The following is a 21,971-nucleotide window of genomic DNA, read 5'->3' as shown; positions in this document are numbered from 1 at the left end:
GCCGAACGCGCAGAAAGACGTGCAAATACACGCGCATAATGCACAAAGAATGATAAATAAACAGCCTCGACTTGGCAAAGTACCATTAGAACTCCCACATTGAAAAAAAGCGAAAGCAATGCACCAGCGCAATGCAAACCCATAGCCCAGCAAAGAAACATCGTGTCTACTGAAGCGTGGGAAACCGCAGCAACTTGAACTCATTCTGTGAAATCTTGTATTCGTAATCAATCGCGCGCTGTGTCAGGTCCCTGGCGTTGTCGTCGAGAAACATGTGGCGCACCCCCTGTGTAATCGTGACCATGCCTAAAGTCGTGACAGCAGCGACCGATGGGGCAAATTAGTGAAGGACTAGAACGCAGTTCAGGTCCTGTTTGGTAGGCTCCGGGTATCCAAGAAAAGACTCATATCAATAGTACCGCCATGTACTGGTAAGATAGAACAAAGCAGAAACTTTTGTCGGGTCGTGGAGGAACCTAGGATCGAAGAGCAGGCTGGGTATGTGAGCGTATGCTCATCATACATCGAATTGGCCATGGTTGAAGACGTCGTGTTCGTTACTGGGAACGATGCCAGACATCCTGTCTCCGCGACCTGCGGGTCGATCCCAGTTGACTTCGTCTCCCTCGTCTTCATCCATTCGTTCCAGAGCATCATTCCTGTGCCTGTCGTTGCCAAATTGTTGCTCCATCGTACTTTGATCAGTAAAGGTGAAGCCAGCAAAGTTTGCTTGCATAGTTGGTGACAGCGGAGTGGATGCGGGGTTGACACCTGATGCTAAAGCAGCTGCGCGTGCGTTCAGAGAACCAGCGCCGTTTAGAGCATTGGTAAACTCCGGGTCGAAGTTGGAAACATCCAGCTCTCCCTTGAGCTTGGGCTTGAATGGTGGTACCACGTTCTTCTTGCCCAGCGCGTCCCAGTCGATGTCGGCAAAGAAGGGGTGAGCCTTGAGCTCCTCGGCATCGCGTGTTGCGCCAAGCCTGTGCTTGGGGTTCCTGTTGAGAAGTCCCTTGACGAAATTCCTACCTTCAGTGCTGAGGGCGTCCCGAGGGAACCTGACCTTTCCAAACGCGATGTTCTTGTACATTTGCTGGGTGTCTTCTGCGTAGAAGGGACTCCAGCCGCAGCACATCTCGAACACTAGCACACCAAGCGACCAGAAATCGACCATCTTGGTGTAGCCGTGTTCATCAAGGAGGACTTCAGGTGCGAGGTACTCTGTGGTTCCACAGAATGTGTTGGTCGTTGCGTTCTCGGTAAGGTTAGCCTTGGACAAACCGAAATCGCAGAGGGCGATATGACCGTTGGCGTCCAGAAGGATATTCTCGGGCTTAAGATCTCGGTACACGATGTTGTGATCGTGCAAATGCTGCAGGGCTAGGATGAGCTCTGCAATATAGAACTTGGCACGGCCTTCCTGGAAACGGCCCTCTCTTTGGAGATGCCAGAAGAGTTCGCCTCCAGACATGTAATCAGTGACAAAATATAGATCTGAGGGTGTCTGGAAGGAGAACTTGAGTCCGACAATGAATGCCGAGTCAGCCATGGCTGTCCGGACGAGGATGTTGCGTTCTCCAAGTGTGTGGGCGACCTCCTTCTTCTGCACAATGACCTTCTTGGACAGAACCTTCATAGCGTAAATGCGGCGAGTGTCCCGCTTACGTACTTGGAACACTTGGCCGAATGTACCCTTTCCGATGAGCTTGAGAATCTCAAAGTCTTCAGGACCGTAGTGCTTCTTCTCCACCTTTTGGAAGTTCAGCTTGAGGTGGATCTCTCCAGTGACAACACCTCCCTCGCCCTCTCGGGGCTCTAGCGGGAACCAGCCGTCATATGGCTCGCTGTATTCGACAAGGTTTGGGCAGAAGCGGACGTGGCCGAGGAAAGCCTCGCCGTTGGCCCGGTCGTATACGGAGATGTCGATTTCTGCATGATCGCCCACAACGTCACTACAACCGTCAGCATCACTGTAGATGTAAGATGGTTAGCCACTTACAACATGGCCTCGTGCTCCCACTTGGGGCTTGTTACTTCCTCCAGGGAGCCATTCTCTCTGGGATCTGAGCTGTGTCCGCTGTTGCTGCTCTGTCGGCTCTTCATGGGGATAGCCATTGGAGTGCCCATCTGGCTCTCGGTCCGCTTCATCTGCATGGGTGGTCGCTTTGACTCATCGTGCCTAGGACCGTCTGAGATGTACTCAGCCCATTGGAACTGGCAGACAACGTAAGGGTCTGTGCTAGGGCGCAGACCACGTCCTTCAGAGATTGTGACTGCAAGCTTGCCCTTGGGGGCCACGACGGGAGCCGTCTTGCTCTCCTTGGACTCGTCGGAAGCGTTTGAGGCGCGGGACAGGTTCGAGGGCTTGGGCTTTGATTCTTGTGAGCGGGTGCGCGGTGTCTGGGGGGGTGTAGCCTGTTGCACCGGCGCAAAGTCGCCTTGCGTTAGCTTCTCCGTTTCACCAGTCAACTGTGAGGTTGAGGGAGTTCGGGAAGAGGCACTGGGGGTGGGGCTGGGCAGCATCTTGGGATGGGTGGGTGACTCTTGCTCCTTCTCTCGGGGGTCCGACACTTCAGAAGTAGTGACGGGTGCGGGGGAGGGGTTGACCGTGGATGAAGATTTCCGCGAGGGCATAAGAGAATCACGAACCTGGCCAAAGTAACTGTGCAGAATACCCGGCAGTCGCTTGTCCGTCGGGTCGGGCTTGGGTGTCGTGGCACCTGGGGGCGTGGAGCTAGTGGAGCCGATCTGGTCGTGTCCGTCGTCGTTGCTGTCGTTGGTTGCGCTATGGGGCGTTAGCAGTGATGAGGGCAGGAATCTCGATAAAGGCAAAAAAACGACGACGAAGTGGCGGTGAAAGGGTGGTGTGAGGGCAGGAGTCGTGTGTGCAGCGTCTGAGAAATGAACAGTGATGACCAAGCGAAGGGCTGTGAATGGTGCATCGTGGGCGGTGCGTCGTGGTGCGTGGGTGTGGTGCGTGGCAATATGCAAATGCGCAGTCTAAAAGGCAGGCATCTATCTTACCGTGTCATTGCTTGCCGCAGCAGGTCGGCAGCGCCTGACGAGGAGTTGCCTGTCGTGTGCTGGGCCATGGTGTTTTGTTGGCGGGTCGAGGGCGCAGTGCCGACGTTGAGCGTGGAGAGGGTGGGAACAACACTGCTCGACTTGTTGCGTAAATGGTGGCGGGGTCGAATGGTCTTGGTCGAGCTCTCCGAGGCGCGAGAGACTAGTCCGGGACGTTGCTGGAGGGCATCGACAGCGGAGCCTTTGGTGGGAGGAGGAATCTTGGTGGTTTCCCGGAGACTGCGTCGAGACGGGCTGCTGGAGTACGTGTCGCTTGTGGGAGATGTCGAGAGCGAGCTGTCTGCCGGGTCCGCAGTTGGGCGTGAAGTCATAATAATCCCTTGGGTCCTGGCTTGCTGCTCCGAGCGGCCTTAGCCCTAAACAAGCGCGTTGCAACGACTGTGCGAAAACTCTGCTCTAGCACTTTAACGGGGCAGGCTGTCCGAGTCCTTCCAGCCTGGAGGCGCGCGGGCGGTGTACAGCGGTACTGGGTAGACGTGTACTTTGGGACCGTGGGAGCGCCTGGGGGGTCTCTCGGGAAGTGTTGGAATCAAGACAGGTGCTGGAGCTCTGGTGCTGCTGCACTTGATAGCAGCGTCACCAGCAAACTAGTTAGGCAGGCGCCGTGTAGCTCACTGGCAGCAATTCAATTCACGCAGCCGGGCAACGACTCTGGATACATATCACCGCCCTCTACCAGCGTGATTGCATCTGCATTGCACCATTCCCCGGCCTAGCAGCGCCGCCGACGGTCCCCTCGTCCATAGCCCGCCGCCAGCCCGTCCACTCGTCCTCCGGTTTTCACCGCCACTGTCGTCTGTCTCGGCGAGCAGCAGCAGCAAGTCTACCAAAACCACACTTGAACAGGCCATCCATCTGTGTGCGCCAAGCAGGTGCAATCCGCTGACGTAGTTATCCACTGCCATTGCTTCTGCCGACATGTCACTGGGCCGGCTTCGCCCAAACCGGCCGGGAAGAGATACAGTCCCTGGCTAAGATCTCGGAGCAGGGCCCCTTCACTGCCAATCATCGCCTCCACTGCGCCGTAGCAGGTGGAGCACGAATACCCTCACATCAATGCTCAAGCCATTGCCTGCATCAAGCTCCAAGACTGTCGTTTGAAGAAAAGCCTCAACGCTCCACCCGTGATGCCACTGGCACATTAGCGACATGTGGCCCGATAGCACGAGATAGCGTCTGTGGAGCTAGCCATGCCATTACCTATCTATACTATCTGAGCCTTGCTCGACCCGACTAATACAAACTGCCCAGGCGGCATGCAGCTATACGAGCAACATGCTCCTCTCTCATGTGCACCCTACGTAGCTTGCTTCTGCTACATGTCAGAGGCAAGACACCCATGACATGACCCCAAAGGGCTGCTGCGAATCCTCGACGACACGACTTAGTGCTGCACATGGCTTGCTGGAATAAGAATGACTTCATACTTGATGCTTCACAAGGCTGTCATGGCCGTCATGTCGTGTTTGCTGCCTGCCGTCGTTACACAATCAATGTTCCTGCCTAGGCAAAGGGTCCTCATGATGCCCCAGCTCGGCCAAACAGCCGGCCCGTGCGGTCTATTTGCATTTCTTACTTAGCAGCGCTGCAACCACGCGCAATACCGAAGCTCAAAGCCAACATCATACCGCTGCCGCGCACCCAACCACCATGTCTGACCGCGAGTTTGGCGGCAACGACGATTTGTCGCTGCCCAAAGGTCGGCAACTTCAAACTTGCACCGCCCCGTAAATGCTAATGCGCCCCCAGCGACCGTCCAAAAGATTGTGCAAGACATCCTCGCCAGCGAGCCTGGCATGACGTTTGCAAAAGATTCGCGCGACCTCTTGATCGAATGCTGTGTCGAGTTCATCACCCTCATCTCGTCTGAAGCCAACGAAATCGCCGAAAAAGACGCCAAGAAGACGATAGCTTGCGAACACGTCAAGGCTGCCCTGGAAGAGCTGGACTTTGGCGACTACGTCCCAGCCATCCTCGAGGTGGCGCAAGACTACAAGAAGCAACAGCAGGTAGGATGACGAGGGTGCAGGTTACGCGATCACTAGCTAACGCGGGGCAGAATCGAGAAAAGAAGCAGACCAAGATCGAGCAGAGCGGCATGACCGAGGAACAGCTCATCGCTGCGCAGGAAGAGCTCTTCAAGAACGCTACGAGCAAGTTCAACGCGCCGCCTGCGCAGTAGTGCTGCTTCCCGTGAACGACTTGTACGAATAATGGCTTCAGTTGCGCGGCGTTTGATGGGCATTGCGAAGGCGCGAGGCAGGCGTTTGGCTTAGATTAGGGATACATCAAGGGCATTCAGGGTGTACGGGCCGGCATGTTTCAAGCATAGAAATAGGCGTTATCCAAGGGACATGCAAGCCCGGAAGGCTACAACACGGAACTTGTAGTTGTCGCGACAGCAGATATTCTATTCTATCCGCATGCATTCACACGTACTCGCTTCCTATTGATTCGTGACGGCGCGCCCAGAGCAACAGGCGCATGTGTTTCGCGGCCAATGACGTCGGGGTTGGGCCCACACCCCGCGTGGCCAGTAGCCGCATCCCACCTACAGCGCTGCCCACTACTGCCTATCTCCCGAACCACTACCCATAGCACAACTCCACAAGCCCCTACCTTCCCCAACTGTACATTATGTCGGGTCTCGAGAATGCGCTTTTCAACTTAAAGGTCAGCTGACTTGTGTCGACGCCGACAACCCCCAAGCTCACACTCAGTAGTTCACAGCCAAGTCGCTGAACAGGCAGGCGCTCAAAGCCGGCAAGGAGGAACAGGCAGAGAAGACAAAGCTAGAGAAGGTGGACAACATGCTTCCCACGCTAAAGACGTTGTATTGACAACTATGCCAGGCTATGAAACAGGGCCACAACGACATTGCACGCATATACGCCGGAAATGCTATCCGCAAGCAGAATGAGAAGCTCAACCTGCTGCAACTTGCCTCGCGCGTCGATGCCGTTGCAGGGCGCGTGCAAACAGCTGTCACCATGCGACAGATCACAGGCAACATGATGAAGGTCAACCGGAGTTTAGACGTGGCTATGAAGTCTATGAGTCCAGAGAGGGTACGCGACCCAACAGCTACTTGCGTCATAGCTGCTGACAATATACAGATCGCCTCCGTCATGGTCGATTTCGAGAAGCAGTTTGAGAACGTAGACTCGGCCACGGAACTCTACCAGGACATCACCTCCTCCGCGACCGCCGTCGGTACACCACAAGAAGACGTCGACCGTCTAATGGCGCAGGCAGCAGATAAGGCAGGTGTGGATCTACAGCAAGACCTCCAAGAAGCCACACCGGTCAAGACCAAAGTTGGACCTACCGAGCAGGAAGAAGAGGCGTTTACCGAGAGGCTGCGCGCGCTAAGGAATTGAGATACAAACAGGATTCCCAGGGTGTATTGGAGTTTGGGCGCATCACATGCAAGTGAATTGTTGGGAAGACTAAGATAGTTTTGAAGCAGAATCACATGCCTACGACTACCAAAGTAGTCAAGAATCAAGCCGGTCTTCATTACCTGGTTATTGTTGCAATATATGTCACACCGCCTCCACATCATCCCCTCATCTGCATCTTCGGTTTCTCACCGGTCGCTAGGAGGCGCTGTCAGCTAAGCATCCGCAAGATCGGTTTCTTTCGGGATTTTGGCAGACGGCTTCGGCTAAGTTGCTCATCGCTCAGCCGCGTTTACCTGTCTACCCGATGGCTGTAAACATCACGAGTCGTGAACTGCCCGTTCTTGTAGGCATGCCCTGGCTACGCAATTGCAGTTTGTCTCATTCTAAGCAATAAGCCTATGCACAACGAGAGACGCTGTCCCTCCAATTTATGGGCGTATCGAGTAGTTTGCTATCATTGTAGCAAGACTATGATGAGAGAGGGGTGCAACGTCCTAGCTCAATGTGCCCCAGATCGCCAACTTTGGTCGCCTTCCCCACGATGGACCCTGCATTTACGGAGACATGCCGTCCAATATACATGAACATACCTCAGCCGATGCTACCCATCGCCAACTGACATGCGAACGTCCAATGATGCAGGTTTCAAAAACATGGGCCAATCAACGAACGTAGTATTCGACTCGGTAGCTCTTGCTCCGACGTCGGTGTTCGTTCCGGAGAACTTTCAGCTAAACTCCGATATCTTTCGTCAGCGGCTGGTGAATCAAATCCCTCAACAACAACGGCTGCGCAGCTCCTACGTTGTGAATCTTCACGGCACTTCGGTCGCACTCTAGACACGCGACGGAACAGAGCCTACCAGAGACCGCAAGCGCAAAGTGCCCGCGAAAAGAGCAGGATCGAAGAGCTGAAGCTTTCACATGCAGCACAGAAAGAGAGAGTTTATCAGTCACCGGAGGAAGCTGCAATGGGGGAAGAACAAGTCAGCGGTATGAACACACCTGCAGACACCGTGCCTAAGGTTGCAACACCTTCAATTGCAATTCCCAAACCCAAGCTGCCGCTGCCTGCAATGCGCACACCCACTACCTCGACCGACACACCTCGCGAATGGAATACCTCCAAGCTCGGTCTACGCATCGGCGTCGACGCCCTCTCAGCAGGTGCAGCAGGGATACTTGTCGCACCCATCATAACCATGATCGATAAAGGCATAATCGAAAACGCAAGTGGCAGGAACACATTGGGCGTCAGTCTAAAGAAGAGTGCTGTGGAATTACTAGCAAAACCCCACCACTTTGTGGGAAGCAAGCCCTTCATTCTCATCTTCAGTCTGTACTTTGGAACCTACTTTACGGCGAACAGTATCGATACAGCTTCTGCGACCGTGAAGCCTACACAAGGGTTACAGGAGCAGACGAGCGGGACGAGCAAGTTTCTAGCTACGAGTACAGCAAATCTAGCGTTATGTCTGTACAAGGACAACCAGTTTACGCGGCTTTTTGCTGCACCGGGATCGTCTCCACGGCCTGTTCCATTGCCAACCTTTGCGCTTTTTACAGTTCGCGATTGTCTTACCATTTTTGCTTCTTTCAACTTGCCGCCTCTGCTCGCGCCGAAGGTAGACGAGCGCATGGGCGATGAAGTGAAGAAGTATGTTGGAGCGCTGAGCGTTGCGCAGTTTGTTACGCCTGCTGCTGTTCAGCTTGTGAGCACGCCTTTGCATTTGCTGGGTCTCGATCTGTACAACAGGCCTGATGCTGCGGTGGGTGGTGTTGATGGAAGGGCGGGTCGCGTAGTGAGGGATTGGGCCAAGAGTGCTGCAGCAAGAATATGTCGTATTGTACCTGCGTTTGGTGTTGGTGGTGTGGTTAACACCAAGGTACGAAAGAACATGATGGGAAGGCTTGAAGAGTAGAATGTTGTGGGGTTGTGCAATCGAGGACAATGGAGGCCCACGCAAGTGGCTTTGGCAGCAGAAACGACTTCAACCTACACATTCGCCCTCAAGATAACCCGCTTCTAAACACGACGACACTACCTTGATATTGCGATCCCCCCTGTCATACTTTGGCTCGACGTATTACGATGTGTATGGATTTTGGATGAAGAGATGGCAGCAACCTTTCTTGGGCATTATACGGCGTCAAGGTTTTCTTGGAACAATCTCATCTCAGATCATCAGCATGGCATGGCATGGCGTTATTGGCGTTCCAGGGATGACTATCTGCAAGCAACAATGAAGCACCATAGAAATTTCATGTCTTGACGTGATATTTCTCGCGCGTGAATACTCTTTTCTCGTCCCTGCTCACTAACTCGTTGCCTCAACTTGCTCAGTCTGCCATTATTCTAGATGGACTGTTTTACGATGCAATGTCGCACAAGAAACAAGGAGAAATCCCCTTACCCCGAGTCTAAGCATGAGAGATGCATCATACTGCGCTAGGATAAGCCAAGTGTTCAATGCTTAGGTTTTGTGAATTCATGCGATTTTGGGCGTGCCTTGGAAGGACGTTGCTCCTTCTAACGGTGACGCCATCGTCGATTCGATATTTGGAACAGTCTCGACCATTGCTACTATTCCTGGATGTGGCTGCATGGCAAATCTCGGTTCGCACATCTCGCATGCTCGCACGGATGTTCATGCAAAACCACCATGCGCTCATCGAAGGTATATTAGCCGTTCACCATGAACTTGCCGAACCTGACAACCAGAGAGTGACTTGTGCAAACATGGGAGTTGCATGAGACAAGGACATCTTTATACACGCTCTCTGGACGTGAGGCTGATCAGATTAGGCGTTCAGAGAAGGAAGTGGTTTGTTTCAAAACATTACATTCAATAGGTAAAATCTCTACACGAGCGTGATAGTGTTCAATTCTACGCCTTCTCGTTTCCGATACTGGCGCTTCCACCCCCTCTAGCCTCAGCAAGAAGTTGCGTGCCAACAACTTCTCCCGTACTCTTGCTCTTAAATACACCCGAGACAGAGTACAGCCCCATGAAAGGCTCATAGACATATTCTTCCTCCCAAACCTCTTCACCCTTGAATGTCACGCTCTCGTTGAAACCATTAAAGCGCATGTTCTTGAGGTAATCACCAACAACATTCGTTGAAGAGATAGTGCCGGAGTTGTCGAGAATTTGCTCTACGATATCGCCGTTTTGGGCAAGGACGCGGCGCTTGTTTGTGTTGCCTTCGAAGTTGTTGATAGAATAGAGGATGTTGTTACGGAGGTCCCACTGATGGAAGTCGAGGTCACGCTTTGCCTTGGCTTGCGCAGTGTCGTTGCCTCCTCCTGTAAGTCCGCCGGCGACGTCGCCAACAAGACCAGCGGTGTCGTTGATGATGGATCCGAGGCCGTTTCCTAGCTCCGCGATAACAGGGTTGAGGTCGATGCTATCCAGTACGTCGCTGACCATAGAGACGAGGTTACCAAGACGTGCTTCGAGATAGACTTTGGCTGTGACGTTTTGGATAAGGAGCGTAACTTTGTCGACGGAAAGGTCTACTCCGGCGTTGAACTGCAGCAACTGGAGTACCTGTGCGTCGAGGTTGATCTTCGCAGTGAGGTTGTCGACACCAATGAAGATTTCGCCAACGTGAACCGATGCGTTAAGCAGGACGTCTGGCACAGGATTCAAGGCGGAGATATTAGATGAAGACGTGTTTTCCGTCTCGTAAAGCACGGCGGTTGGGTCGCCGTCATCTCGGACATCGAGCTTGTAGCCACTGTAGCCATCAGACGCAGATTGACAAACGGCGAGAAATGGCAGCGAAAGGAGTGTGATCGTTGGGAGTATGGACAACATCTTGATTGGTGATGAAAGAGAGACTGGATGGAGGTCCACGTGCTGCTGAAGGAGCGAAAGGAAGGAAGCGACAGCTCGATGGATGTCGTCAATCGACAAGAGACGGGCAAGCAACGGTTAACAGTACCATCGGTTGTAGTAGTTCGTTGCCTACAAGGATCATTGCATAGCACGATTATCCGTCATCCACTACACAAGCAAAAAAAGGAAATTAAGGAGATCATTTCAGCACATGCCATTCGACAGAAAGTCTAGAAAACCGGTAGTTCGTATGCGAATCAGGATTTCTGGGTGTTCATGCCTTGGGTTTGCTCCAGATGGCGCGGTCCAGCCTTGTACGAATCCTTGTTGTTGCTGCATAGGGGGCTTTACCCGAGATTACCGTTATGGGAATCCTTGTAATACTCCATGTGCATGATTGCCGTCTCGGCTGATTTGCAACGGGATTCCTTCGCTTTAAACATTACTTGGGCCGTGTTTGCTGATACTTGTACGGCTGTCTCGCTCGTTACTATCGCTGTCGTTGTTGTCGCTGTCGCCGCCCACACCAAAATGTCGCTCTCTATCCGCCTACTGCTCATCAGCATTTTCCTTACCTTTGCAACACTCATTTCTGCGCAAACGGCATCACCATCAGCTGCACCATCAACCCCGCCGCCTACTAGCAGCACCCCACCGCGAGGTAACGGAACTTCTACAAGACCGCCAGAGGTTGCGCCTACAGGATCTTCACCCCCAGATGTGCTTCTCCGTGTCCCCGAACTCCACGTAGGCAGAATCGAACTAGGTGTTGAGAGACTTCAGGCAGACCTCAACCTTAATGCTAAGGTTGCCGGTCTTGTCCAGATCAATGCTGGTGTTCAAGTCGCCATAGAGAAGGTCAACATCACTATTGCTGATGTGGATGTTGATCTCGAGTTGGTCGTACGATTGGGCAACCTTGTTTCCATTGTTGAGCGCGTTTTCGATTCTTTGGACCTGAACCCTCTTCTCATCGGTTTAATCGGAAACGTCACCAACTTGGTTGGAGAAGTGATTGGTGCTGTGGATGGCCTTGTGAGTGTCCAAAAAAAAAACTTTTAAAACTCAACGAAACTAACAACATGTAGCTGGGATCGATCACGCAAAATGGAAAGACACTCAACTTCTTGGTTGATAACCTTGGTAACATTGTCCAAGAGGTCGTGGGAAGCGGCGGAGATGCCCTTCAGCAGATTGTCGGAAACTTCAAAGTGAGCATACTTGCACTATACTAGGTCACAACCACTAACTGAATCTCCAGCTTAACATGACCGAGGTCACTGGTAGCGCAAAGCAGGTTGGTCAGGGACTTACACAGAAGACCTTTAATTACGAGCCTCTCAACGCTCTCGTCGACATTGTGACAAACACTGCCGGCCAAGTCGTTTCGGCCGTAGTTCAAAAGAAGAACGGCGGTGGTAGCGGTGGCGGCGCGTCGTCCACAGCTTCTGCCTCTGGCACTCCAATGCCAGTCAGTCTGCCTGTCAGCTCAGCCACCAGTACTTCGTAGGCATATATAGCCTTGTGATAATGGCATAATCTAATGCGTCCTTGATGTCGTTCCCACAACACTGAATTCGTGATGCATGGTTGTGCCAAAACACTAGATAGGCTATAGATTGGCTTTTGCTCAATCAGCATAACGAGTCCAAACAACTGACCCCTGAAGCATACCTGGTCGAGTCTCCATGATGTGGCATATTACTGCATATCGTTTAATCAATTGTACGTCTGAGTTTTGCAGTTTGAGATAGAATGCAGTTTGCGGCAAACGAAGAAGCTTGTTTCGAAATTAAACTATCTAAATTCATTGCTCATAGCTTCGACTTGGACACGATGAAAGAGTTGCCAATGTTTAGCCACTTGACAGCATCTGTGACGAGCTCATCGACGATTTCTCTTGCACTCTTCTTTTCGTTGACAACGGCGGCGACCTTGCCCATCAGGAATGGCCGAGCATTGTCCATGGTCTCATCGTCGAGGTCATCACCCATCTTCTCAAGATCGTGCTCGACAGGTAATATACCCTTGCTGGTGAGCTCCTTGATCTCTGCTTGTCTGTTCTCCTCCCAGTTGGCGACATATGGGTTGTTGCGAATACGAAGTGGCCGGCCAGTGAAGATGATGGTACGGATGTTGTCGTCCCAGCCAGCTGTTTTGACGGCTTCTTGGTGTGCCTTGGGCGCACCAGCCTCCTCAGAGAGGATGAAACGTGTTCCTACCCAGACACCGGTAGCACCGAATGTGAGCATTGCAGCGAGCGACTGGCCGTTGAAGATACCGCCAGCAGCCACGATTTGTACTTGCTCGCCAGTCAAGGGCGACTTGTGGCCCTCTACCATCTTGACAGCTGCTGGGATGAAAACGGAAGTGGGAACATCTCCAGTATGTCCACCGCCCTCGCCTCCCTGTGCGCAGATGATGTCAACACCGATATCGAGGCACTTCTTGATGTGCTTGGGGTGTCCGATCATGTTCATGTATAGGATGCCGTGCTTGTGTAGCTTCTCAACGACAGCCTTGGGTGGGACGCCGACGGCGGAGACGAATAGCTTGGCACCGGAATCGATGATGATGTCGACGAGCTCGTTCAGCTTGCCCTTGGTGTAGTCGTAGCTGCACACGGTCAGTGTCGTGCCTTTGAGGTGGCAAGCTCGCCGAGAGAGAGAGAGAGAGAGAGAGAGAGAGAGAGAGAGAGAGTACGTACTTGGTCTTGCGCGCGCTACCTCCGACCTGAGGGAGGAGTAGGTCGATACCGAAGGGCGCGTTCTGGTCGTTAAGGTATCCCTTCAACTCCGCGATCTGTTCACGGAGCATGTCTGGCGTGTATCCGACACCGCCGATGACACCGAGACCACCAGCATTTGTGACAGCGGCCGCGAGCTTTGGTCCAGCAGCCACGTTCATGCCGGCAAGCATGACGGGGTGCTGGATCTTCAGCAGGTCGGTAAGCTTGGTGCGAAGTTGCTCTGAGACTCGTCAGCTGAGGAACATGTGAGTGCAGTGTGGATGTCATACGTGGTGAAGCCATGGTGGTTTGGATGGAATCTACGGCTATAAATCTGCTATGTGTGTAAAGAGTGCAAATGCGACGTAAATCAGTAGGCAAATGGAGGGAGGAGTCGGCCGCTTTCTTATGGCGCGAGGAGCGAGGAGTCTTGGTCGACTCTCATCGAGCCGTGAGCCGAGGCACGACGCAACTGTCACGCGGAGAGCGCTAGCTGAATGGGGCTTAGCATCTTCTGGGGAACGCTACCGACTACTGGCATCGCGTGCCAGTCTCTGTCCCATCGCGTCACATGCAATTATGTTCACTAATGCGTCCAAGTGTTTAGCCACGCCAAGGGCTATACTCTCAACCTGTTCACGCCCGAGAGCACATACAGTCAGCATCGCCAACACCAAGGTGCCCAAGTGTACAATTTTTTCCGTGGCGCCTGCCCCACGCCGGACATGTATTTCTCTACAGGACACTTACGCTCTGCGCTTGCCGTATAGGTTCCCGAGCTCGTCGCAGTCATCGCGGCGGCATATCTCCAGTGCACAGGATGGTGCGATTAAGGAGAAGCATCGCGCCTTCATCGCCCTGGGGAGCAACATGGGTGATCGAGTAGCCATGATTGAACGTGCTTGCCGAGAGCTGGAGTCGAATGGCAAGGTGGATATCATACAAACAAGTAGCCTATGGGAGAGTAAGGCTATGTACGTAGTCAATCAAGATAACTTCGTAAATGGTGCCTGTGAGGTATGCTACGTCTTCACTCAATTCGAACATTCAACTGACGCAAGCAGATAGAGACTCAACTGTCGCCGATTGAACTCTTAGACGAGCTTCAGAGGGTCGAAAAGAAGATGGACCGCGTCAAGATCATTGACAAAGGACCAAGGAATATTGATCTGGACATCTTGTTCTATGGTAACACAGAGTATTCCGACGAGAGACTTCAAATACCCCATCCCTTGATGTTTGAGAGAGAATTTGTCTTGCGCCCACTCATCGAGTAAGTCAATGACATGTGTTTCCAATCAAACAATTCTGACCTTTCCTAGGCTTTTGCCGAAAGAGCCTAATCATTTTCCTTTCAAAGATAAGGTTAGGGATCATCTTGAAAGATTACCTGCACCAGATGTACCGCTAGTACCGATGACGCCACTTGCACCGGATCTATCACCTATCTCCTCTGTCCGACTGACAAACAACACGCGGGTCATGTCTATCTTGAATCTCACACCTGATTCTTTCTCGGACGGTGGTCAGAATTATCGTATCGACGAAGCGACGCTAGCGAATACCATCCGAGCACACATTGCGGATGGGGCCACGATCATTGATGTAGGAGGGCAATCAACTCGGCCTGGTGCCGTCCAAGTTTCCGCTGAGGAAGAGCTAGCACGAGTCTTACCTGCTGTAAAGCTGATTCGCTCACTGCCAGAGGCTGAGAATGTGGCAATCAGTGTCGACACATACCGTGGTAGCGTCGCTGAGGAGACGATCGCCGCCGGCGCAAACATGATCAACGATGTCAGTGCAGGAACGATGGACGATACAATGCTTTCAACCATGGGCAAACTTGGCTGCACGGTGTGTCTGATGCATATGCGCGGCACCCCAGAAACTATGACCAGACCTGAGATGACATCCTATCCCGACGGCATTGTGGAGACCGTAGGAAGTGAACTCCTCGAGCGCGTCTATGCAGCAGAGAAGGCGGGTGTTAGGCGCTGGCGCATCGTTCTTGATCCTGGTATTGGATTTGCGAAGACACAAGCACACAACCTTGAGCTGCTCCGCCGACAAGACGAGCTGATGAAATATCCGGGCCTAGAAGGCATGCCTTGGCTTGTGGGAACGAGTCGGAAGGCCTTCATCGGGCATATCACGGGAGTGAAAACGGCAAGGGATAGGGTCTGGGGAACTGCCGTTGCCATTTCGGCCGCTGTCAAAGGCGGTGCGCAGATCGTAAGGGTACATGATGTGAAGGAGATGACGCAGACTGTAAAGATGGCGGATGCACTCTGGCGAACATGAACATGACTACGCACTCGTCAGCTCTTGCTCTGCCAAAGCATCTATGTCTTTGAGATATCTAGTTTTTCAACACATGGTCACTAGTAACTGTACAGTGATACTGTAGGCTCGGCCAGCTCCAGCACATACGAGACCTCGAGAATATTCAAAACACAATTACATGATGCCCATGTATATTAGGCCTTTTCCCTCTCATCTCGAGTATGCTAACATGATCAATCTATTCGTACAGAATGGCCGGCTTCGCAACCGCCACAAGCAGTATCTAATCGAAAATGAATTCGATTGCAATCCAAATCCAGATCGTCTTATGACAATGAGGATGTGGCACGAAAAGTCAAGGTGACTAAGTCTTAGCATCATGGAAACAGCAGAAATCGTGAGAAGAGTAATCAGAATGTCAGGAAGGTAAACTTGATAATATAGACACTACATATATACAACAAGGCATTAAGATCCCTCAATGCCTATTAATGGCTCGCTTTCACAAAGTTTGCAAATCTACAACTTGCTACCACCACCCATCAACTCAGCACCAGCCCCACTGATGGCTAGCTTACCCGTCTCCTTAACCTTGGTCTGGAACATGACTGTGTTCCCTACCTTCCACATCTCAGTGATCAATGTCTGACCTGGCAGCACAACACCCGCAAACCTGACCTTGATGTTCTTGAAGGGACCATAGGTTTGTAGTACGTGCTTACCCGAGATACCAAAGCTGCACAGACCGTGCAGAATAGGTGTTGGGAATCCACCAGCTTTGCTGAATGATGGGTCGATGTGGAGTGGGTTTAGATCGCCAGAGAGACGGTAGATAGCCGCTTGCTCCTCAGTTGTGCGCTCCTCGACAACAGTGTCTGGTGCGCGTTGCGGTGGCTTGTGAACCTTTGTGGCAGCACCACGGTCACCACCCTTCTTCTGGCCACCAAAGTTACCAGAGCCACGGATGAATACTGTGCTCTCGTTGTAGAAGATCTCCTCGCCGGTCTTTGCATCCTTGGTGACGCTACCGTACACAACCAGTCCAGCGGCACCCTTGTCCACAACCTCCACGAGCTTGGGCACAGCGACAAGCTTGGCTTCAGTGGGAATAGGGAACTTTCGGATCTCGAGGAACTGCTCGCCGTGAAGGAGCATACGAGGGTCGAAGTTGGGGACGATCTCATCAAAGGAGAAGGGAGGCTCAGCGTTGAAAGGTGGTACAACACCGAATGTGGGGATTACTTGGAAGTTCTCGTCACCTTCGTATACGAAAGGAAGGTCGGTGCGCTTAGCGCCAATTCCGAGGTCTGGAAGATGTGTTAGTTACGAAGCTGGTCTCACGGTATGGCTAAGACTTACTGTAGAGAATGACGTCCCTCTCAGTGTACTCGAAAGGCGTGCCCTGGGGTTTAGCAGCCAGAGCCTTCTTCTGAGCCTCGAGAACCTCCTCGTTACTCTTTGTCGGCTTCTTCTCCTTCTTGTTCTTCTTACTGGTGTTCTCCATGTTGGCCATGATGGACTTGAGACCGCTGGCGTTGTCGAAGGGGTGGTCAGCACGGCCATCATCGAAGTTGGTGATACGTTCCCATTGGGAGGCGACAGCCTCAGGAGTGAGCTTTACGTCCACAGGGAAGCCGTGTCCACCAGTTCGTTGCCACCTAGTCGCAGCGAACCATCCAGAACCCATCTCATAGAGGCCGCCAGTTGGCTCAGGGGCTTTGTCAGAGACAAGGAGAATGACCAGAGGAGCGTTGTAGTCAGGCTTGAGTGCCTGAACAACCTCCTCGGGCATGATGCTGCGGGTCATCTGAGTGCCAGCATTGGGAGCAACAGTGTTGACGAAGATGTTGTTCTTCTTGCCTTCAAGCGCGAGGGACTTTGAGAAACCGAGGATACCGCACTTGGCTGAAGCGTAGTTGGCCTGGCCAAAGTTACCGTAGATACCGCTGGTGGAGGTGGTGTTGAGGATACGACCGTACTTCTGCTTGAGCATGTAGGGCCATGCAGCCTTTGTGCAAGAGTAGGTACCGAACAAGTGAACCTTGTGAATGATGTCCCACTGCTCGTCGGTCATGTTGGCGAATGCCTTGTCGCGGAGGATTCCGGCGTTGTTAATCAGGATGTCGATGCGACCGTACTTCTCAATCGCGGTCTTGATAACAGACTCGCCGTCCTGAACATCGCCCTTGTTGCCAACGGCCTCTCCACCAAGTTTTTGGATCTCCTGAACAGTGTTGTCAGGGTTTACGAGGTCGTTTACAACAACCTTGGCACCGCGCTTGGCCAGCTGCAAGCAGTAGATGCGACCCAGACCGGCACCTCCACCAGTGACAAGAGCAACCTTACCCTTGAAGTCAATCGGCTCGCCCTTGGGGTTGGAAGGCAGTTGGTTGGCCTTCTCAAGCAGTTCAAGGGCGTTGGCTGGACCTTGCGGGTGCTCAGGCTTGGAGAAGTCGACAACGTCCTTCCATTTGGCAGCGACAGCCTCGGGTGTGAGGGAGTCGTCGGCCTTGAGCAGAGCGCCAGAGGCTCGTTCCCATCGCAGCTTAGCTACGTGGCCGGCGCCCGCCTCGAAGATGGCGCCTGTCTCAGTAGAGGATTTGTGTGTGAGGACGGCAACGAGGGGAACGATCCATTCGGGCTTCATTTTCTCGAGGACATCGGGAGGCATGACGGTTTCAGTCATTCGGCTAGCGGCGATTGGGGCGACAACATTGCAGAGGATGTTGTACTTCAAGCCCTCCTTGGCGAGCGTCTCGGTGAAGCCAACGAGAGCGAGTTTGGCGGCTGTCGGGGTTAGTAAATGCTTATGTTCTCATAGAAGATGCATGCATACCGGAGTAGTTTGTCTGTCCGAAAGATCCGAAAAGACCGGCAGCAGACGCAGTGCTGATCAACCTTCCGTACTTTTGTTTCCTGAAGTAGGGCCATGCGGCATGTGCGCACTTGTATGCTCCGTAGACATGGACGCGGTAGATCAGATCCCAGTCCGCCTGTTTCATGTTCTTGAAGCTGACATCTCGCAAGATACCGGCGTTGTTGATGAGGATATCAATACGTCCGAATGTGTCGACGGCCGTCTTGATGATGGCCTCTCCGTTCTCGACCGAATCGTAGTTGGCGACGGCCTTGCCGCCAGCGGAGCGGATCTCATCGACGACCTTGTCTGCCGCCTGTCATGGAGTCAGCAACGGAGTAATAATTGATAGACTAAAGCGCGTACCGCTGAGCCCTGTCCTTCGCCCTTGAAGCTTCCGCCCAGGTCGTTTACAACCACGTTCGCGCCGCGGCTGCCAAAGAAGACAGCATATTCGCGACCCAGACCACCACCAGCACCCGTTACTACAACGGTCTGGCCGTCGTATCGCAGCTCCTGCGCAGCCATGATGTATTTGGTACGCTTTTGTGACGAGGCTGCCTCCTTGTTTGTTGGTAGAGAGAAGTTGCGCTCGAGGAATGTCCGATACAAGCAAGCAACAAGAGTGTCAAATGTCAAATGGGTATCAGCAAAGATCCCACGTTGGTAAAGTGCAGGATATGAAAAGTGAAGATGAGAGGATAGGTGGCTTGCAGCGTGACAGATGTTCAAACTAAGGTCATTCTCGATCTGACCCGGACGTGTCTCATGAAAGCAGCCGAGCTGTTGATAATGACGATTTACCTCGGCCCCGACGGCAGTTGGTCATGTGTGGGGATCTGCGCACCGTGCACCGCATGCTTTCACATGTCTCCAACACCCCATTCTCTCCTCCTCATGGTAAAGTCCGGGGTATCATGTGACAATGACAAGAGTGTGCTCGACCTCATGCGCAGTTGCCCTGCTTGTTCAGCCTTGGCTATAGAGAGTGGGTGGATGAACAGTTGCTGAGCTGATGTGGGGCTGCCAATACCACCGCCTCAAGGCCCGAAACACGTACTGTACGCGTCCTGGCCATCGCCACATTGGGGTGCAATAGAAAAACAGCAAGTGCGCCGTCGATTTTTGGCCCTTTAATACATGTAAAGACTGCAGTACAAGTGACTGTTTGTCTGGTGGATACTTACCACCAGCAAGATGCCCAACATGCAAAAACCTAAACCACGCCTTTGGAGACAAGGGGTGCTGTGATTAATACATAGGAGCCTCTATCTCTGGGTGCCTGCTAGTCTGCATCATGAAAATCACCAGACTTGCTATCTGCCAAGCTCATGGGATTGTGTGGTTGAGAGCAGCCACATCTAGGTCTAGACTTTTCCATGATTTACATGTTCTAATGCAGCAAGCCAGCAATATTAAGTAAACACAACGCCCGGCCCGAGATTCACTGTCCATCTATGCATAGTTGATCGCATCACCGATCCTTTGCAAACACGATACTGCACCAGGATCATTCTAGCTCTGTAGCTATCTGCGTCATGCCGAGGACAACGCCGACCCAGACCCTCATCGTCACCGCTTCTTGACCACCATTTTCTCTCCCATAGCCAATGATTCCACAGCGCCTTCGTGCATGAGCGTGCAGGACACCAGTCTTTGCACGCTGTATACGACCATCATGCGCGGTTCGGCCCGTTGACGGCTTTGACCGCCTTCAACATTCGCGTACCTACCTTACCGAGCCTCGAGGTCCTCTGCAATACGCCTATCGTAGACTGTGTCCTATTACTGCCGCTGATCAAAGAGCAGAAGACATGGGCTTAGTGGATGGAGAGAAGAAGGATATCGGGATGCACATAGTGTGTCGGGAGCTACCATGGCCGACGTCACGCCGGTTACCACATGAGGGGTGTCCCATCGTAAAGTAGAGGGCAGAGTTTCCTTGGGCTGTAGTGGGTTGCAGAGCTTGTGTGTGCTGGGTGGCGATCCTTCTGGTAGTAACATTTTATCTGGAGGCACTTTAGCGAAACCGACTCATAATTCTGTTGGTGCGGACTATCAAAGTAGGAAAACTTTTGGTTTATGATGCCTGAATATTGTATTGTTCTCTGACTGATCACAGCAAGTGGTAGGCCACGATTCTGCTTCTCACAGGAATGGAAAAATTTCGCGAGGCGGCTCAGGATGATCGTTATCGTGATACCAGCACGGATAATTGTAGGAGTGGATTTGTGGATGCACGATTGCGGGTACGGAACGCTTATAGATGCAAGTCGATATAACCCACACGTACTTTCATTCCGCTCCCTTGATCCGGCACAAATGAGATACCTTTTCCTTGTTCAAGGTCGATTGCATCTTGAGAGCCCTGGTTGAACTCGCTGCCAGGGGACGTCACTGGGTTCGATACCGAATATAATACTAGCAGACTGCATTCCCTCATCAGAAAAGAAGCCGCACGCGTGGGGTTAGTCCATCCATCCAGACTGCGTGTCGTCGCCTATCTTGCACAAGTTTTCCATTGGGTCAGTCGAACGCGCGTGGACTGTGGTGCAAGAGCACTAATTGGCCGTGTTACTCGCAGGAGGCTCGGCGACGAGTGTGAAGTTGTCGACTTTACGCCAAAAGCTCGGAGAATAATGGGCCGCATCCTTTCTGGCCACATATGTAGCAGGCCGAGCGCAGGCTACACTAGGCGCATCTTTACTAACCGGCAGTTCTGGTGTTAAGATTCATGGATCAACGAACGCACAGGGCAGCGCAGTCATAGCACTTATCCCCATAACCGTGAAGTAGTCCGGATGTCGAGGCAATGAGCGCCTCTTAGGTGCCAAATCCGAGTATTTCATATATCCTCAGCAGCCACAGGAATGACGTCGTGACGTGGCTTTCCATGGGCCTGCCCTTATCCCGAGGCCATGTCAGCGGTGTCATTTTCGAGGAGACTGTCAGCGGGGCTATCCGCCCACCTGATGCATGCCATGCACCACGTGCTCATTAACGACCGTATTCGCACACTAGCGTAAGTAATGCCTGTTCTAATGGCGAATCGCAGATTGGGCGGCTGAATTTCTTCCGATGAGAGGTTTACCTAAAGTGTGTGGTTGGCGAGGCAGACCTAGGCAGGTAGGTCTACTATGGTGGGTCTTCTCATGTTTCGACCTACTGTAGGGTATGTACCTCAAAGGCCGGTGTGTCAGGCATCATGGCCTATGGGATACGAGTTTTCAACGATGTCTCACGGCCGCACGATTGTCGAAGAGTCTTCGAGCAAGCCCTACTCTTGGAAGCTATAGACCCGATTGCTTGCCCCTGGTGGCAGTACGCCTCATTCTGATCTGACTACTTGCGTCCAGGGTGTTGAAATGGAAGCAGTAAAGCGATCTGCCCATCATTTTGCATCCCACAACGGATGTGGCTCTCGCCGGTCCAGTAGCCTTGTAAGCTACACATGTGACCGGATACTGGGGATCGTCCTAATGTCTAACGGCAAGCTGAAGAGATAGCGCTTGACTTCGTGGGATGAGAGGTGTCTAGGCTTCGATATCTGTGATTCAAGACGTGCAGCGACTTCGTCAGCATGCTTTAGTGACGTTTCTCTTCGCCACGATATCGGGTAATTTTGCGCCTTTGCCGAGCTGTCGTCAGCTCATAGCAATCTGCAGGCCACGAGGTTTACAGCGCCTTGCTGTCCTTTTGAAATCGTTTTGAGGTTTGAGCCATCCCTGTCACTTACCACATCCTATCTAGCGTAGTCGTTTTTCGTCGGTGGTGTTG

At 52.5% G+C, this 21,971-nt stretch overlaps 9 protein-coding genes across 9 annotated transcripts; 5 read left to right on the top strand and 4 right to left on the bottom strand.

Annotated features, from left to right (window-relative positions):
* Positions 1 to 517: 517 nt before the first annotated feature.
* On the bottom strand, positions 518 to 3,392 carry AA0111_g7605 (Serine/threonine-protein kinase; the record flags this gene model as incomplete). The annotated part of the gene is made up of 3 exons (XM_028653960.1): positions 518 to 1,949; positions 1,997 to 2,782; positions 3,022 to 3,392. 3 exons carry the CDS (start codon positions 3,390 to 3,392, stop codon positions 518 to 520), a joined length of 2,589 nt encoding a protein of 862 aa, XP_028504844.1.
* A 1,339-nt stretch (positions 3,393 to 4,731) lies between these two features.
* AA0111_g7604 (hypothetical protein) lies at positions 4,732 to 5,263 on the top strand (the record flags this gene model as incomplete). The annotated part of the gene is made up of 3 exons (XM_028653959.1): positions 4,732 to 4,780; positions 4,831 to 5,090; positions 5,141 to 5,263. The coding sequence occupies 3 exons, from the start codon at positions 4,732 to 4,734 to the stop codon at positions 5,261 to 5,263; spliced, it is 432 nt and encodes a 143-aa protein (XP_028504845.1).
* Positions 5,264 to 5,718: 455 nt separating this feature from the next.
* AA0111_g7603 (hypothetical protein) lies at positions 5,719 to 6,461 on the top strand (the record flags this gene model as incomplete). The annotated part of the gene is made up of 4 exons (XM_028653958.1): positions 5,719 to 5,754; positions 5,805 to 5,882; positions 5,934 to 6,149; positions 6,198 to 6,461. 4 exons carry the CDS (start codon positions 5,719 to 5,721, stop codon positions 6,459 to 6,461), a joined length of 594 nt encoding a protein of 197 aa, XP_028504850.1.
* Positions 6,462 to 7,455: 994 nt separating this feature from the next.
* On the top strand, positions 7,456 to 8,406 carry AA0111_g7602 (hypothetical protein; the record flags this gene model as incomplete). Its single annotated transcript, XM_028653957.1, has 1 exon — positions 7,456 to 8,406. One exon carries the CDS (start codon positions 7,456 to 7,458, stop codon positions 8,404 to 8,406), a length of 951 nt encoding a protein of 316 aa, XP_028504851.1.
* Positions 8,407 to 9,372: 966 nt separating this feature from the next.
* AA0111_g7601 (hypothetical protein) lies at positions 9,373 to 10,305 on the bottom strand (the record flags this gene model as incomplete). The annotated part of the gene is made up of 1 exon (XM_028653956.1): positions 9,373 to 10,305. One exon carries the CDS (start codon positions 10,303 to 10,305, stop codon positions 9,373 to 9,375), a length of 933 nt encoding a protein of 310 aa, XP_028504848.1.
* A 552-nt stretch (positions 10,306 to 10,857) lies between these two features.
* Positions 10,858 to 11,836, top strand: AA0111_g7600 (hypothetical protein; the record flags this gene model as incomplete). The annotated part of the gene is made up of 3 exons (XM_028653955.1): positions 10,858 to 11,361; positions 11,415 to 11,537; positions 11,588 to 11,836. The coding sequence occupies 3 exons, from the start codon at positions 10,858 to 10,860 to the stop codon at positions 11,834 to 11,836; spliced, it is 876 nt and encodes a 291-aa protein (XP_028504849.1).
* Positions 11,837 to 12,140: 304 nt separating this feature from the next.
* AA0111_g7599 (hypothetical protein) lies at positions 12,141 to 13,357 on the bottom strand (the record flags this gene model as incomplete). The annotated part of the gene is made up of 3 exons (XM_028653952.1): positions 12,141 to 12,942; positions 13,034 to 13,295; positions 13,345 to 13,357. 3 exons carry the CDS (start codon positions 13,355 to 13,357, stop codon positions 12,141 to 12,143), a joined length of 1,077 nt encoding a protein of 358 aa, XP_028504862.1.
* Positions 13,358 to 13,924: 567 nt separating this feature from the next.
* Positions 13,925 to 15,355, top strand: AA0111_g7598 (Folic acid synthesis protein; the record flags this gene model as incomplete). The annotated part of the gene is made up of 3 exons (XM_028653951.1): positions 13,925 to 14,071; positions 14,119 to 14,327; positions 14,377 to 15,355. The coding sequence occupies 3 exons, from the start codon at positions 13,925 to 13,927 to the stop codon at positions 15,353 to 15,355; spliced, it is 1,335 nt and encodes a 444-aa protein (XP_028504863.1).
* Positions 15,356 to 15,856: 501 nt separating this feature from the next.
* AA0111_g7597 (Peroxisomal hydratase-dehydrogenase-epimerase) lies at positions 15,857 to 18,722 on the bottom strand (the record flags this gene model as incomplete). The annotated part of the gene is made up of 4 exons (XM_028653950.1): positions 15,857 to 16,644; positions 16,697 to 18,124; positions 18,174 to 18,510; positions 18,561 to 18,722. The coding sequence occupies 4 exons, from the start codon at positions 18,720 to 18,722 to the stop codon at positions 15,857 to 15,859; spliced, it is 2,715 nt and encodes a 904-aa protein (XP_028504856.1).
* Positions 18,723 to 21,971: the final 3,249 nt, after the last annotated feature.

This window comes from Alternaria arborescens (genome assembly GCF_004154835.1).
Source record: "Alternaria arborescens strain FERA 675 chromosome Unknown contig_17, whole genome shotgun sequence".
In the NCBI taxonomy this organism is placed as follows: domain Eukaryota; kingdom Fungi; phylum Ascomycota; class Dothideomycetes; order Pleosporales; family Pleosporaceae; genus Alternaria; species Alternaria arborescens.
This window is presented reverse-complemented; position numbering and strand designations above follow the sequence as displayed.